The sequence below is a fragment of the Phragmites australis genome, chromosome 4, assembly GCF_958298935.1.
Source record: "Phragmites australis chromosome 4, lpPhrAust1.1, whole genome shotgun sequence".
Lineage (NCBI taxonomy): Eukaryota > Viridiplantae > Streptophyta > Magnoliopsida > Poales > Poaceae > Phragmites > Phragmites australis.
Window position 1 is genome coordinate 49,780,172 of NC_084924.1, and position 13,469 is coordinate 49,793,640.

General features: G+C 44.2%; 2 protein-coding genes across 3 annotated transcripts; both read left to right on the forward strand.

Annotated features, from left to right (window-relative positions):
- The first annotated feature begins 3,339 nt into the window (after positions 1–3,339).
- Positions 3,340–7,662, forward strand: LOC133917138 (uncharacterized). Its single transcript, XM_062361135.1, has 3 exons — positions 3,340–3,608; positions 4,582–6,552; positions 7,013–7,662. Exons 2-3 carry the CDS (start codon positions 4,591–4,593, stop codon positions 7,340–7,342), a joined length of 2,292 nt encoding a protein of 763 aa, XP_062217119.1. The 5' UTR covers positions 3,340–3,608; positions 4,582–4,590; the 3' UTR covers positions 7,343–7,662.
- A 1,300-nt stretch (positions 7,663–8,962) lies between these two features.
- On the forward strand, positions 8,963–11,295 carry LOC133917139 (AT-hook motif nuclear-localized protein 2-like). 2 transcript variants are annotated; one of them, XM_062361137.1, is made up of 5 exons: positions 8,963–9,399; positions 9,491–9,546; positions 9,639–9,764; positions 10,095–10,244; positions 10,592–11,295. In XM_062361137.1, exons 1-5 carry the CDS (start codon positions 9,072–9,074, stop codon positions 10,958–10,960), a joined length of 1,029 nt encoding a protein of 342 aa, XP_062217121.1. In that variant the 5' UTR covers positions 8,963–9,071; the 3' UTR covers positions 10,961–11,295. The 2 variants fall into 2 exon arrangements, with proteins under 2 accessions (XP_062217121.1, XP_062217120.1); XM_062361136.1 differs by having other exon boundaries at positions 8,970–9,399; positions 10,469–11,295.
- Positions 11,296–13,469: the final 2,174 nt, after the last annotated feature.

Below are 13,469 nucleotides of genomic sequence, written 5' to 3' on the forward strand. Positions count from 1 at the left end.
CCAGGATTGAACTAGGGTAGTCCTATGCCTATCAAGACTACCCTATATATCCGCCCTTGATCACCCATAAATATTCAGAGCACGTAAGGTGTCCAAGCACTTAACTGACAATATCTATGTATATAGGCAAATTAAGCACATGTATTAGTGACAAGTAGTGGTGATTGTTTTGTGCTATTATTTATACTTCATCAAAAAAATTCATAAGATGTATCTCTCAGTGACAATGTCGGTGTATCCGGAACCAGGGGTCCCTGAGTTCTGAGGCCAGGCCAGCTGTCCGCCACATGGCACCATCCCACGAGGTTCCCCCCACGAGGTGAGAAAAGTCTAAGTTTCGGGAGACGGTGCCCGGGGCCACAGTCCTTGGCCCCCGAGCACCCCAGTCCCCCGACGACCCGCAAAGTCTAAGTACCGGGAAGAAGGTGCTCGGGGAAGCGCCCGGTTGCCCCCGAGCACCCTGGTCCCCCGACGATCAGAAGAGCTAAGTCCCGGGAGAGAGTGCTCAGGGGCTGCGCGCAGCGGTCCCCGGGCGCACGGTTCCCCGAAGGTCAGTATAAAAGTGCTCGGGAGAGGGTGCTCGGGGTTGCGCGTGGCAGCCCCCGGGCTCTCGGTTCCCCGAAAGATCTATACAAAAAGTGCTCGGGGGAGAGTGCTCGGGGTTGCGCGTGGCAGCCCCCGGGCTCTCGGTTCCCCGAAGGTCCGTACAAGAGTGCTCGGGAGAAAGCGCTCGGGGAGGTAAATGGTACCCCCGAGTACCCGGTGCCCCGAGGACGAGGATAAGCATTCTCGGGAGAGAGTGCTCGGGGAGGTCAACGGTACCCCCGAGCACTCGGTTCCCCGACGACCCAGAGAGGCCCCCAAGGGGCCCACCGATGAGGTGTCTGCCCGTCAGAGGTCCAAGGCCACATTAAATAAGCACGCGTGGCCTGACATATCCAACTGCTCCCGCCGCAGCGTCAGTTCCTGTCATGCTTTGGCAGAGGGACGTGGGGCTATTAATTGCACGGGTCCCGTCCCGTATCACCCGGTGCGTCTCGGGATGACATTGCCAGGATCAAGGCGTTCTGCCTGCCACCCTGCCGTGGCAGAGGAACAAGACAGGGCGGGCACGCGGGGTGCCTCTGTGGCTGCCCGGTGGGCCCTCTCAACGGCGCCCGTCGCCAGGGCGTCCACAGTGACGAGTGACCGAACGCGCGCCGTGTTTTTCCACCGCCCCAGTCATTTCACCCAGAGGAAATGATGACGCCTTTTTCAGTCATGGCGTCTTGGAACTTGTACCCCTTCCTTCCCGTTCGGGGTATATCGTGGCCGGCGAGTGCATAAAAGAGTCGGCACACCGGAGAAATAAAAGGAGAAAAACCCAGACGAAGAAGACGAACCTCACAACGAACCAAGCCAACAGACGAAGACATTGCAAGCAAGCCTGAGAAGAGCTCCTGCCGAAGAACAAGGAGCCTCAAGCTCTTAGTTAGACACTATATTCTTGTAACCAGATACATCCTCAGGGGACCTCCCTCAGAACAGTTATTGCATCCATATAGGAGTAGGGTATTGCGCCCCCATGCGGTCCGAACCTGTCTAAACTCCGGTGCATTTATTTCTCTTTGCACTAGGTCAATCATCCCTCCACTACCGGTCGTCGCATTTACGTTCACTTTCATTTATTTCTCCGACAAACTTATTCAGGATCATCCCCCGGCCGAATCTCTAAAAAGGGGTCTCTCGGGATCCCTGCGATAGGAGTTGATCCTCCGACAGACAAGCACATTCATTATCGATCATGTACTAAAGCTCAAAAATGGATCCGCATTCGTCATATCTATAGCACTTCAACATCATATGAATCATTTTTCAGATCTACAAGTATAGGCAACAGGAATACGCAAGCAAGGGATTTCCAAGCATCAACAAATATGATAAGTTCAAATGGTTAGAAACATATGACAAATTAACATGGACGGAAGAGTAAGACACATAGCATAGCAAATAGCAACATAAGAGGGTAAAATCATAACATGAAAAAGGAGAAAACTCAAGAAATCGTACTAGCCAGCCTAGCTTAGGGGTATTTTACTTTAGCCGAGCCTGACTTAGGGTATCTCAAATGCAGAAGTGTTTATAGGACTGCCTAAACAGAGCCACGCCATCAAGCTCCTGTATAAATCACCTCTATCCAGGGCAAGCACATTTTTCATCGATGCTACTAAATAATTACCCTACTTATCCTACTTGTAATGAAAACTGGTTCGGCACCTATTAAAGCATCTATACTGGAGATGGTCTTAAAGCATCTATACTGGAGATGATCATATTTTTTTCATTTTGTTCTCTTCCTGATTCTCCTCTCCGTTCTTATTCTTTTTATTTTCTCTCATCTTTAACAACTTTCTTTTGAAGGGATTCGTGAAGGGAAAGGAGAGAATCCTGTCTTGAAGGGAATGATATTAGGAATCACTTCGGGACATGAACCGTGAAAGAAAATCGTTAGAGTGCTGAAAAAACGAAAATCCTTTTATGAAAGAATTTAAATCCCAAACAAGAATCCCTTGGAGATGATGTTAGGAGACTAGTCATGCATCAAACACGATCAGACTGGTTGCATTGCACAAACCTGGTTGTGGGGGTTGGCCACTTAACCAATCACAGCCTATCTGTTTTTTCCAGCCAATGCAACCAACCGGTTGCATGCATTGCTCAAGTCAAGTGTAGTCGTACCAAACTGAACCGACCAACCAACCGGCTGGTTGTTGTTCAGAAGAAATATGGAGTATTCTAGTAAGCAACTTCACAATTAATTCAGTGACAAAACAGACAGAGAGAAAAAGGTTGATGACACACACCGCTAGCTTTAATTAATTAGCCATGCAAGTCATCATGTCCAACCAAGCTAGTACGTACTTAATCATCATATATTCTCCTGTAGCCTAACTCTTACACCCGTATAATTAATCAATCAGGAGATTGCTTATCCTCCAAAACTGAACTTTGTTTTGGGGATATTCTCCATCATTTTCTTTTTTTATTTTAGCATTTCTTTGTGTATGCATGGGTCTAAAAATCACATGTGGAAAAATATAGAGAATCAAAGAAGAAGAATTATTATACCTCAGGGCGTGGAAAAAGAATTTCTAGTGCAACAACAATAATTATTATTGAGCACAAGGAGGGCAAAACGGTAAATCCTCCCATCGTCGTCAAATTATTCTAATAATTATTCAGCATTACCACCCTCTGCCTAGCATTTGATAAAGGCGCTAATTACTACTAATCATTAGGTGGTCTAATGCTAATCTAATGAGCGGCGGCCGGAGAAGATCCCTGGAGACCCGGTGAGCGACGCTCTACTGCTACCCATCACTCTTCCCAAACTGTACCTCCGTTTTCTTTTCTCTCTCCCTCTCCCTCTGCTTTCGCCTCAGCCCAAACAGGTTACTTTTAATGTTGGAATTAGTATACCTCAGCCGCTAAGAGCAGTGGTAGAGGAGCACCAGCGTCTCCACTGGCCCCCCATGTCCTTCTGCTCCATGAGGGGGAGGTGAGCAAGAGAGGAGAATCTCTCCCCATTTGGCGTGTTGATCTGGTTCCCGGCGGCAACCTTCTCCCAGGTAATGGCGCTTCTTGGTTCTATTACTTTCGGAGTGCTGCTAGATTGCAGAGGATTTAGCTGTTCTTTGCAATGTCTCAAGTGTTGAGTTAGGGATTTGAGGGAGGTGGGATCCTGGGGCTGTTTCGGCGGCAAAGATGGGATTTTTTTTGTTGTTGTGTCTGCGAGGTGCTGCAGATGTGCTAGTACGGCTGGGATTTTTCACAGAGACGAGATTTATGGTTGTCATAATACGATTTGGGTGCGGAAATCTGAGTGTCCCTGGCCTTCCGTGACGAAAGATGGGATTTTTTCGCTTAATGTAACAGGTTTATTTGGAGCTAAAAATGGCGTGGTCTTTGTACTGCTTACAAGTCCTGAGATTATTTGAGCGACAAAAAAATGTCTTTGGGTTTGTCAGCAGTAACTGTTTGCCTGTTTTTCAAGCATTTGTTTGGTAATTTTTTTCCTTCTGTGTTGAGATCTGGTGTATACACTACACAGCCTGATTTCTTTCGTCCAAAGGGAGAAAGAAAACTTGTTTCTGTGTTTTGGAGCACATTGGGAGCATCTTGAATTTTGAGTTCATCGTTTTACTCTATCTTTCCGTTTGGTTCTATTCGATACGTCTTTGTCTTCAAATAGAACAAGAGATCTGATGTATATGCTGCTCATTCTTTCCTTTTTTGTGTGTGCTTATTTTGGCCTATTTTGGTGCTCAATGGTTGTCCATCGTGCTTGAGAATTCAGAGTTGGATAACTGATGCCACTTGCTTCCTTTGTTCTTAACTATCTTTGTGTAGAGTATTCTACTATTTTTATATCTCAAATTCTACTTTTAGTTTTTTTTTACAATGTGCATGCTTCTTCTAAAACAAATGTATATGTTTAGAGGACTTCGCCATCGAAATTAATGTGTGCGCATCCCCACTTTTGGCTATGCTCTGCATCACATTTCACGGAGCCTAATTTTACAACACGTGCTCACATGGTAGGTTTCATCTATGGGGCAAGATGCTGGCTTGAAATGCGAGAATCTCTCTAGAATGGGAGGAGGTCCTGAAATATTGCAGTCCCCTTGCTGTATCAATGAAGAAAATGAGAGTCGAAACTGCAGATACCGTCAGTTGAAAGGCTCAGAGAGCAATTCAGGGGAGTTACGCCTAGACCGCATCCCAAATTTCCACTGCAAGAGCTTGCCAACAAGAAGCCGCAAGACAAACACGGAACCAAGCATTGTGGGGAAGCGTGGTTCTATGTACCAGAGCTCTAGTGAAATTAGCAGAATCAGAAAAATCCAGGAGGGCAGGAGGAAAATAGATTCTGCATTTGATGGGGATGCGTTTCTGTCCTTTGATATTGTTGACTCATCCTCTCAGCCTAGCACAAGTGGAGCTTATCTGCATCCCCACCAGAACCGGAGGTCAGGGCCTAAGTCTTCTATGGAAACTACTCGTAGGATTCAACGAGCATCGAAGGACTTCCTTGATCTTTCCTTCCGAGAGCTTCCTGAAGAGAATATTAAGCTAGACCGACCACGCTTGGACAGTACCTTGTTGAAAAATGATGGAGGTGATGGTTTCTCTGAGATTTCTCTTGAGAAAGAGCTCACAAAGGGCCCCTGCAGAAATGCAGCTCCTCACTTGCTAGACGTTGAATCAGGTAAAGGTACAGAAACAAATTACCAACACAAGACCAGTGGAGAAGAAAATTACCAACACAACACCAGTGGAGAAGCAAATTACCAACACAACACCAGTGGAGAAGCAAATTACCAACACAAGACCAGTGGATGTCCCAGTGAGAGTAACTGTGGTGAGAGGGAGAGAGATTCAAGGAGCAGTTCCAAGTCCATGTCGGCGAAAGTAAGCTCCTTTGATGATACCCGCCCATCTGAAAGTGTTCACCATGGCATAAAGAACAATGTTAAAGTTCGATCAAGCCCCTTCAAAAAGATTCTGGACCCTATCATGAAGTCCAAATCTCATAGGAGCCCATCTCTCATGGAAAAGGGAGACTCCAACTCTATAACTGTGCCAGTTAGCAGGAAAAATTCCATATACCGCAAATCATTGCTGAGTGATTTTTCAAGAACTGAACAAGCATCCAATTGCCAGCCAAATGGAGAAATAAAACATATCACATCTGCTTTGTCACCTGCTCATCTTCAAGCGGTTCTTAAATTGGATTCAAGAAATGGTGTACAGGTTTTCGAATTTTGTGTCGAGGGCCCTGAAGAATCCATTTCTGCCAGGAGTTGGAAAGCTGGGAATGAGTTGAACTCTATATACACCTTCCATAGTGGTGGTAAACGATCAAGCGCTGCTGGAAGGATCTCCAAAGATGGTGGTTGGTGTTCACCCCCAATTGTAGGCCAGGTGCAGGTTTCTTCCTATTTATGCTCTGAAGTTGGAAAAGATGGTGCAGTGAATAACTCCGTCGTTACCGAGTTTGTTTCATACGATATTGCTCATGCAAGGCGGAGTGTTGAGGAGAAGACTCAATGTATAGAGACCACTCAACCGACATCGTGCAGGGTCGTTGACAAATCAATCTCTGGTGAATCTCCTAAGAGGATTAATCTGATGGACCAGCAAAAGAATGCAAGAAATAACTCAGATGTATCAACATCTTGCCCATGGTCTGAAGAAGATCTTTATCCTCATTTAGAGATTGCAGCAACTGTAATCCAGGTCCCGTTTAATAAAGATAAGTCCAAAGAAATGAAGAATGGTTCATCTCCTTGTACTGTCAAAGTGGTTACACATAGTGGACTGCATGGTTTACCAAGCGACAATGAAGCCAGCCCGTCACCCTTGCTAGATAGATGGAGGTATGGTGGAGGCTGTGATTGTGGTGGATGGGACATGGCTTGTCCCATTGTTGTCCTTGGTAATGCATATGATAGTAACTGGACCGAGTCTATAAGGATAAATGGGAAACATCCTATGGAGCTCTTCGTTCAGGTATACTATATAGTCTCTATCTTAATGTATTTTTCTTTCAGTAATTTACTTTATGGTTATGCACATATCGGGTTTCTGTGGATACTGAGATGCCCCAAAAGCCAATCCAAAAATGATAAAAATGTCTTATAGGAGTAAACAGTCATCTTTGCTGTTCAGGACAATTATTTTCAGATCCACTTGTTATATTGCAGTTGTTCTCTCTAGGTATAAAACTCATTCGGTAACCATATGACCGGCTTAGGCATATACCTTTCAAGCTTGTTTATTGTCTTATAGCCTAGAAACTCAATAATTTAGGCCTTTGCAAACTTACTGTAAAAGTTAAGCACAACAAGCACGACGCTGGGCCCTAAAGCTCATTTTACTGACGAGTATATGCTTATGGACTCTAGACCATTCATATATTAATCTTACTACAAACAAGAATAGTTTTCATGTGCACTCATTGTTCAAACAGGGTAGAAAAGAAGAGCTCCCTGCCTTTTCCATGAAGGCCAATGGGAAAGGACAGTTTTTGGTGGATTTCCATGCGCGGTTATCAGCATTACAGGCATTCTCAGTTTGCATGTCTATGTTGCACTATTCTGAAGCTTCAATGGCCATCACTATCGAGAAGGGCAAGCACAAGTTGTACTCCAGCTCACTCAAGATGCTCCTTGAGGAGGATGTGAGGAACCTAATTGAGGCAGTCTCGGCGGAAGAGAAGAAGAAGTCAAAGAAGAGGAGAGAAAAGGCACCTACATCTGTTGTTCTCGATCCGCCTTTTTCTCCCATTGGAAGAGTATAGGGAGTGCGCAGTTGAAGCATGAAGAACCCTGGGGAAAATATAATAAAAACCTGTGGTTCTCATCGTGTGTAACATTGTTTAACAGTCATGATTTGGCTTCATGTTCATATTTCTTATTAAAGGGGCAAATTTATCTTGTTCATAATGATGGAGGTTGCATGTAGTTTCTAGTCAGTAAGGTCATAATGTACTGTTGAAATGTCGAATAGAAGAAAATTTTAGAAGGCAGTTCCATTTTCCAACAGGAAGAATATAGATAAAAACAGCTGGCCATCGCTTCTGTACGTAACATCACTTCAAACAATTTGCTAGCTTCCTATATCTGAGCATAGTGTTCATTCTGATTGTGCATTTCAAATTTGCAATTCATTTTGAAATTTTGAACTGAAGGCACATTGGAACTGACAGTTTTGTCCATTAGTCTACTGTTAAGCTTTGTGGAATGGAGTGCCCATTCCAGTTGTGCACAGCGAAGTCCTTGGTGTTGTAACTATGCATGGCGATTTGTTTAACAGCGTTGGGGTTAGGCCACGAGCTAGGAGTTAAGGCAGTGCAAAATGTTGTCGGGATCTTGCGTGTTCGTTCATGTTTGTTGCATTGCAGAATCCTATGAGTTGACTGAAAATTCTGGAAAATTTGGCTGATTGGAACCTGACCTGTCCTCTATGGAAGCTGGAGCTTTGGCGGTACAAAGATGTTGCACACACATCGAGACCGAGTTCTGCATATTTTCAACTGGGGTTCTTGCTCAGTATTGAGTAGTGAGCAACCCATGAAAATTTGTTGTTTCAGTGAGTTGGTTGTGTGCAAAATGAACTCGTTTGTAGGGTTGTTGTGCATGCTTTTTTTGTTGGTTCCCTACAACCAATGTAAGAAAGAAGCAATCTTTGTTTTCTACAGAGAATTTGCTAGATGGATGGATGGATGCAAAAGAATAAAAGAACAGTTGGAGATGGTGGACTATGTTGACCCAGATCTGGTGCCTCTGACCACAAATGAAGAAAGCCTCAAACCGGATCCTCTGGACTCTGGAGCCATGTGCCCGCTTTGCTCTCCTTTGTTCCCTGCACAATCCTCTTTTTTCCTTTCACTTCTCAGAATTAATCTGGTTCAGTTGGAATTGTGTAAGATAGAGTAGGCCAGGCACAAAGTAAATTCCCTGTTTTTTTTACGCAAGCATTAGCAGTGGACAAGGTGCAGAAAGTTGAAGCAGACAAGAATGATCAAGATGACCAGAGTGAAATGAAGTGAAGCGGACAATTCTTCGCTGCTGCAACCTGCACTTTCTGTGAAATCCCAGATTAAAAATTATTGATAGTTAAAATTTAAAAAGTTTGACAAGATCTTATCTAAAAGATCATACTTATTCGGTCATAAATATTTGCCACTTTTAACTTTTCACATCTTTAGCATGCAACTTTGACTATTATTTTTTATTAAAATACGATTATAATATCTAATAAAAATATACTAATGTTATTTTTATGTTTTCAAATTAATATTTTGTAGTCAAAATTTTAAAAAATTAATGAAATCTTAATTAAAATGATAGGTATTTATAACCGAAGTACGTACCATACAGACTTATTCAAGTAGTGTCTATCTGTCAGTTAAGATAACATCTATTTTTGGAGCGGCCGTACTATATATATATTTATATGGTCCCATTCAGTCATCCCAGAAGCAAAACAAAAAATTCAAAAAGAAAAAAAAAAGAAAAGAAATAAAGATGAAGAGGGAAAGAGAAGAGGAGATTGGTGGCGCCGCCATGTCGCCGTCTCCCTCCACCGCCTCCGCTGCTAGGGTTTTAGGCCGAGCAATGGAGTGGCCCTCCGGTTTCCACAGCCTGCGGGCCCCTTCCCCCTTTGTGCGGGCCATGCGCACCCGCCTCGACCCGCCGCCGCCAATACCCGCCGCTCCTCCTCCTCCTCCGCTGCAGCTACAGATACCCGAGAAGCGGCGGCGGGGACGCCCACGCTACTGCGACCGCCTCCTCCCGCCGCCGGGGTTCCCCCTCTCTCCGCCCGCACGGGCACCGGCGGCGCTGGCTGCTCACGGTGAAGCTTCCTATGCTGAGTCCTACGCTTTGGTGCCTTATTTGTTCTTTGCTTAGCATTTTGCTGAAGTTTGGTGTGTCGTTGTGGGCAGGACAGTGCCAATTGGGTGGGCTCCAGCCGCACGTGCTCAACATAGATGTGGGAGAGGTATGCTTATTTGCTGCACCTGTGTCTTTTTAGCTACCTAAGTCTGTTCCTGTTATCACCATTTTTGCATTATCTGAAAAATGATTGTGCAGGATATCGTATCAAGGATTGTGGAGGTCTCGCAAATAAATGGGAAGGTCGTCTGTGTTCTTTCAGTGCTCGGGGCCGTTCAGGATGCAAATCTACTCCACTCATCCAGTGCCATCTTAAATCACAAGGTTTAATCTTTTAGTCCCTTTAAAAAGTTCACATGCCCAAGGTTTAACCTTTCTTCTGTCCCATTGCTCATTTAGCATAGAATCAGTTTAGCTATCAAGAATTGTGGGTATCAAGGACTGTTTGGAAAAATAGATAGCTAGATGTGAGATTACTAAAAGAAAGCTACCATGGGGTGAGGATGTTCCAGTTCTTGTAGTAGTTAAGTTAGCTATGATTATGTGATTATTGAGGGCTATTTTTCCACGGGTGAGTCTTAGCTGTTTAATTGAGTAAGTTCTTGTGAAAAAAATGTTGATATGTTGATGTAGTGTTAACTCCTTTTTTTGCAGGGTCCTTTAGAAATCATTCGTGCGTTTGGATCCATTTTGACATCTGATGCCCCTGGATTTGGATGCTTATCTGTGACCCTTGCTTGTGCTGATTGTTCTGTGGTCGGTGGCATTATAGCTGGACCTCTCATAGCTGCAACACCTGTACAGGTGCTTTCTGATGTTCTGACTTTCATACAGCAATCCATGGAAATTATTGCAAACAGGTTTTTTAGTGCATAAACTTCTTTCGTGTTTTATCATGGGAAGAATCATGTGAAACTATGTAGTTGCTTAGTTGCTACATTCATCTATTTCTGTTATCTGTTTTATGCCTCCATGAAATGTATAGGTGACAACTGTAGATCATAGCTAAGTTAATGTACACCATGCAGGCAATTGTTGGAAGCTTTTTCAATGATGCTTTCCGGCCAAACACGACACCTAAGATCATTGCATGTTACCCCAATTCTCATGTTGCCATTGGCAATGGGATCACGCCTTTACCCAATTCTCAGGTTTACATTGGCACTGGGAGCACACATTACCCCAATTTTCTGGTTGCTGTTGACAGCGGGAGCACTCATTACCCCTGTTCTCAGGTTACCCTTGGCAATGGGAGCACAAATAATGCCAATTCTCAGGTTACTGTTTACGATGAGAGCACAAATAACACTAATTCTCAGGTCACAGTTAGCATTGGGAGCGCACGTTGCCCCAAGTCTCAGGTTACTGTTGGTGATGGGAGTTCCCATCAACCCAGTTCTAAGGACAACGGGAGCACTCCATCCATTGAAGGCTCCAATCCAGAATTTGCATCCTGCACTGCAGTGGAACAGGATGGATCAAGTGAGATAGATGTCAAGCCATCGCGTGTGGTGGCTTAGGTTATTTAACTCAACCAGCAGTATGTTTTCCTCGGAAGGTGATCGAGAAGTACATGTATTAGATAGCTAGGCTGTTGTGAATCACCAAAGTATCTCTGGGAGTTGTAGGAAGTTGAGTCCAAAAGCAGTTCTTTGTTTATGTAATATTGTACTCTGGGTTTCCCTGTTGAGAATTCTGGCGCGGTTGCTTATAGCTTAGTGCTAATAGTGTTAGATTTCTTCTGATCTGTATAAGAATTTTGACCTTAGACAAAGGGTGAATTTTGACCATGATCCGGAAGGCAGGTATTGGTGAAAACTTGAAAATTTATCAGACGGGCTTTTGCAAGGCACAACTCTGGTGCAGTAAGCAACGTCAAAAAGGCTCGATTGCAATTGAAAATTTGATCTTTGATGATGATTTTAGTCAGTGTTTTGTACTTGGCATCTTGTGAGGTTGTCCTTGTATATATGATGGCACTAACCCACTGATCGTAGCCGTACATTTAAGTTGTGTGATAGAAGATTCAAGAGATTTAGTCGTTGTCATTATTTTCCACTTTGTTGCTTTGGAAAAGCCAGCTGGGACAGCGTGCAGATGTTGATTGAGAGCCACTGTGTTGCATATGTGGGTCATTTCTGCTTTTGCCAAGATAAATGCTCTCACTTGTTGGGCCCATAGAGCCCCATGATAATATGCCATCATCCTCTTGCCGACAACGAGAAAGCTGTTTTGTGTGTGTGTGTGTTGGAGGTGGCTTGGATGCACAGGAAAGGCCCCCTATGTTCGTAGAAATCACATCAGTATCGGCACCGAATCTGAAGATTAGTGTCTGAGAAACATCTGATAAACTCCGCGTCATCATTTTTTTTTTTGTTTTGTTGAAACTGAATTCTCCTGGACAGAGCTGTATGTTGAGAAACCGTAATTTGAAGCACCAGTGTGTTGTGCTCGCAAGAGTGGTGTTTCCTGATGAGATTCAGAACCACAGGATTGGACGGGGACCCAAGCCAAAGCAGAGTATTTATCGTGCACAACGTATTTACCTGAGATAAGAGTAGTTTAGAAACTCTGAGCTCTTCCCTTGAGATAATAAGACCAGTCAAACTGTTAGTATAGTACGGAGTAGTAATTTCATGTGCTGATTGATGTTAATGAAATGGTCAACAATACAGGAATGAGTATACTATATACTAGTAGTAGCAGTTTTCTTTGCTCTGATCTGATGTGACGGTTCAACAATGCATGAGACATGACCAGGGGCGCCCAAGAACGGCAACAAGTCAATAATGCTGGCCTGGCATCCACGAGCACAAGGAAACTACAGTAGATAATTAAAACAAGTCAAAACTTGTTTCCAAGCATGTAGTATTATTTAGCCTCTACGCCTGCACACCTCAGCGGTGCCATTTTCTCTCTCCCTCGTTACCTTCGCTCAAGTCGACACCACCCAAATCTCTCTCTCCGCCCAAGGCGATGACCTGTCGACATGGCACGAAGGATTCTGGGGCATGGCCTCCAGCATGTGTAGCGTCACCAACCTTGACTGCTCTTCCGTGAGATCGAGCACCTACGCGCGGTATCGACTCCTCATTGCCGGTGTCGAGCTCCTCTGCGTGAGATCGAGCTCTGCGCCATAGGGAGCGAGCTCTTACCCGCGGGATCGGCTCTTCGTCGTCCGAGTGAGACCTTGCTGTTGCAGGGGGTCAAGGAAGAGCGACCTAGGCAAGCACGGTGGCGGCAGATCGAGCTCCACGCCACTAACGAGATTCACGCAGTGACATGGTGATGAAGCCAATCCAGGCTTGGTGTTGGTTGACGGGGTGCGAAGAGGTGTCACGCACGACCAGAAACGGCTGATCCCGCCACCGAATCATTGGCATGACTGTCGAACGCTGACATAGCTTGCCTCACCATGGACATGGAGCTTTCAGCATTCAGCTTTTTCTTCTTTTGCCTTGCTTTTCATTCTCTATGTTCTCTCTAGTGTACTTTTCCTTGTCATTCCGATAAAAAAAGGAGAGATTAATTCATTCGGTGGTGATCCCCCCCCCCCCCACGATGTAATTGTTAAGCGAATCCCTTAGTCTAAAATAAGCAAAATGTTTCTATAGGTAGTAGATTGATTTTGCGTATCAGATCTGGTATTTTCTCATTTGCATTTAGCTCAACTGCTCATGTTTAAAGAGGGTTAGGTAGTAAACCAATTCTTTTACTAAGAGTTTCATACCTGTTTTAGCCTCTATGTTGTGCTTTTATTTATCTCTAATTGACTGATATGATCAAAAATTAGAGGCTGGTACTTTTTCTGAATAGTCAATTTGACACCAGTTCTAGATGTTTTGGTTCACAAATTTTTGACGATTTGATGCTTTAGTTAATCACTCAGGTGTCATATATACAAGCCCTTTAGTGTATCATGTTAGCCTTGTTCTTTCCGAACAATCAAGTTTGCTGCTAGTGTTGATGTTATGTTCAAAAAACTTTTCAGATTTAGGATGCTTTACATAATCATAGTAGTCTAGTACT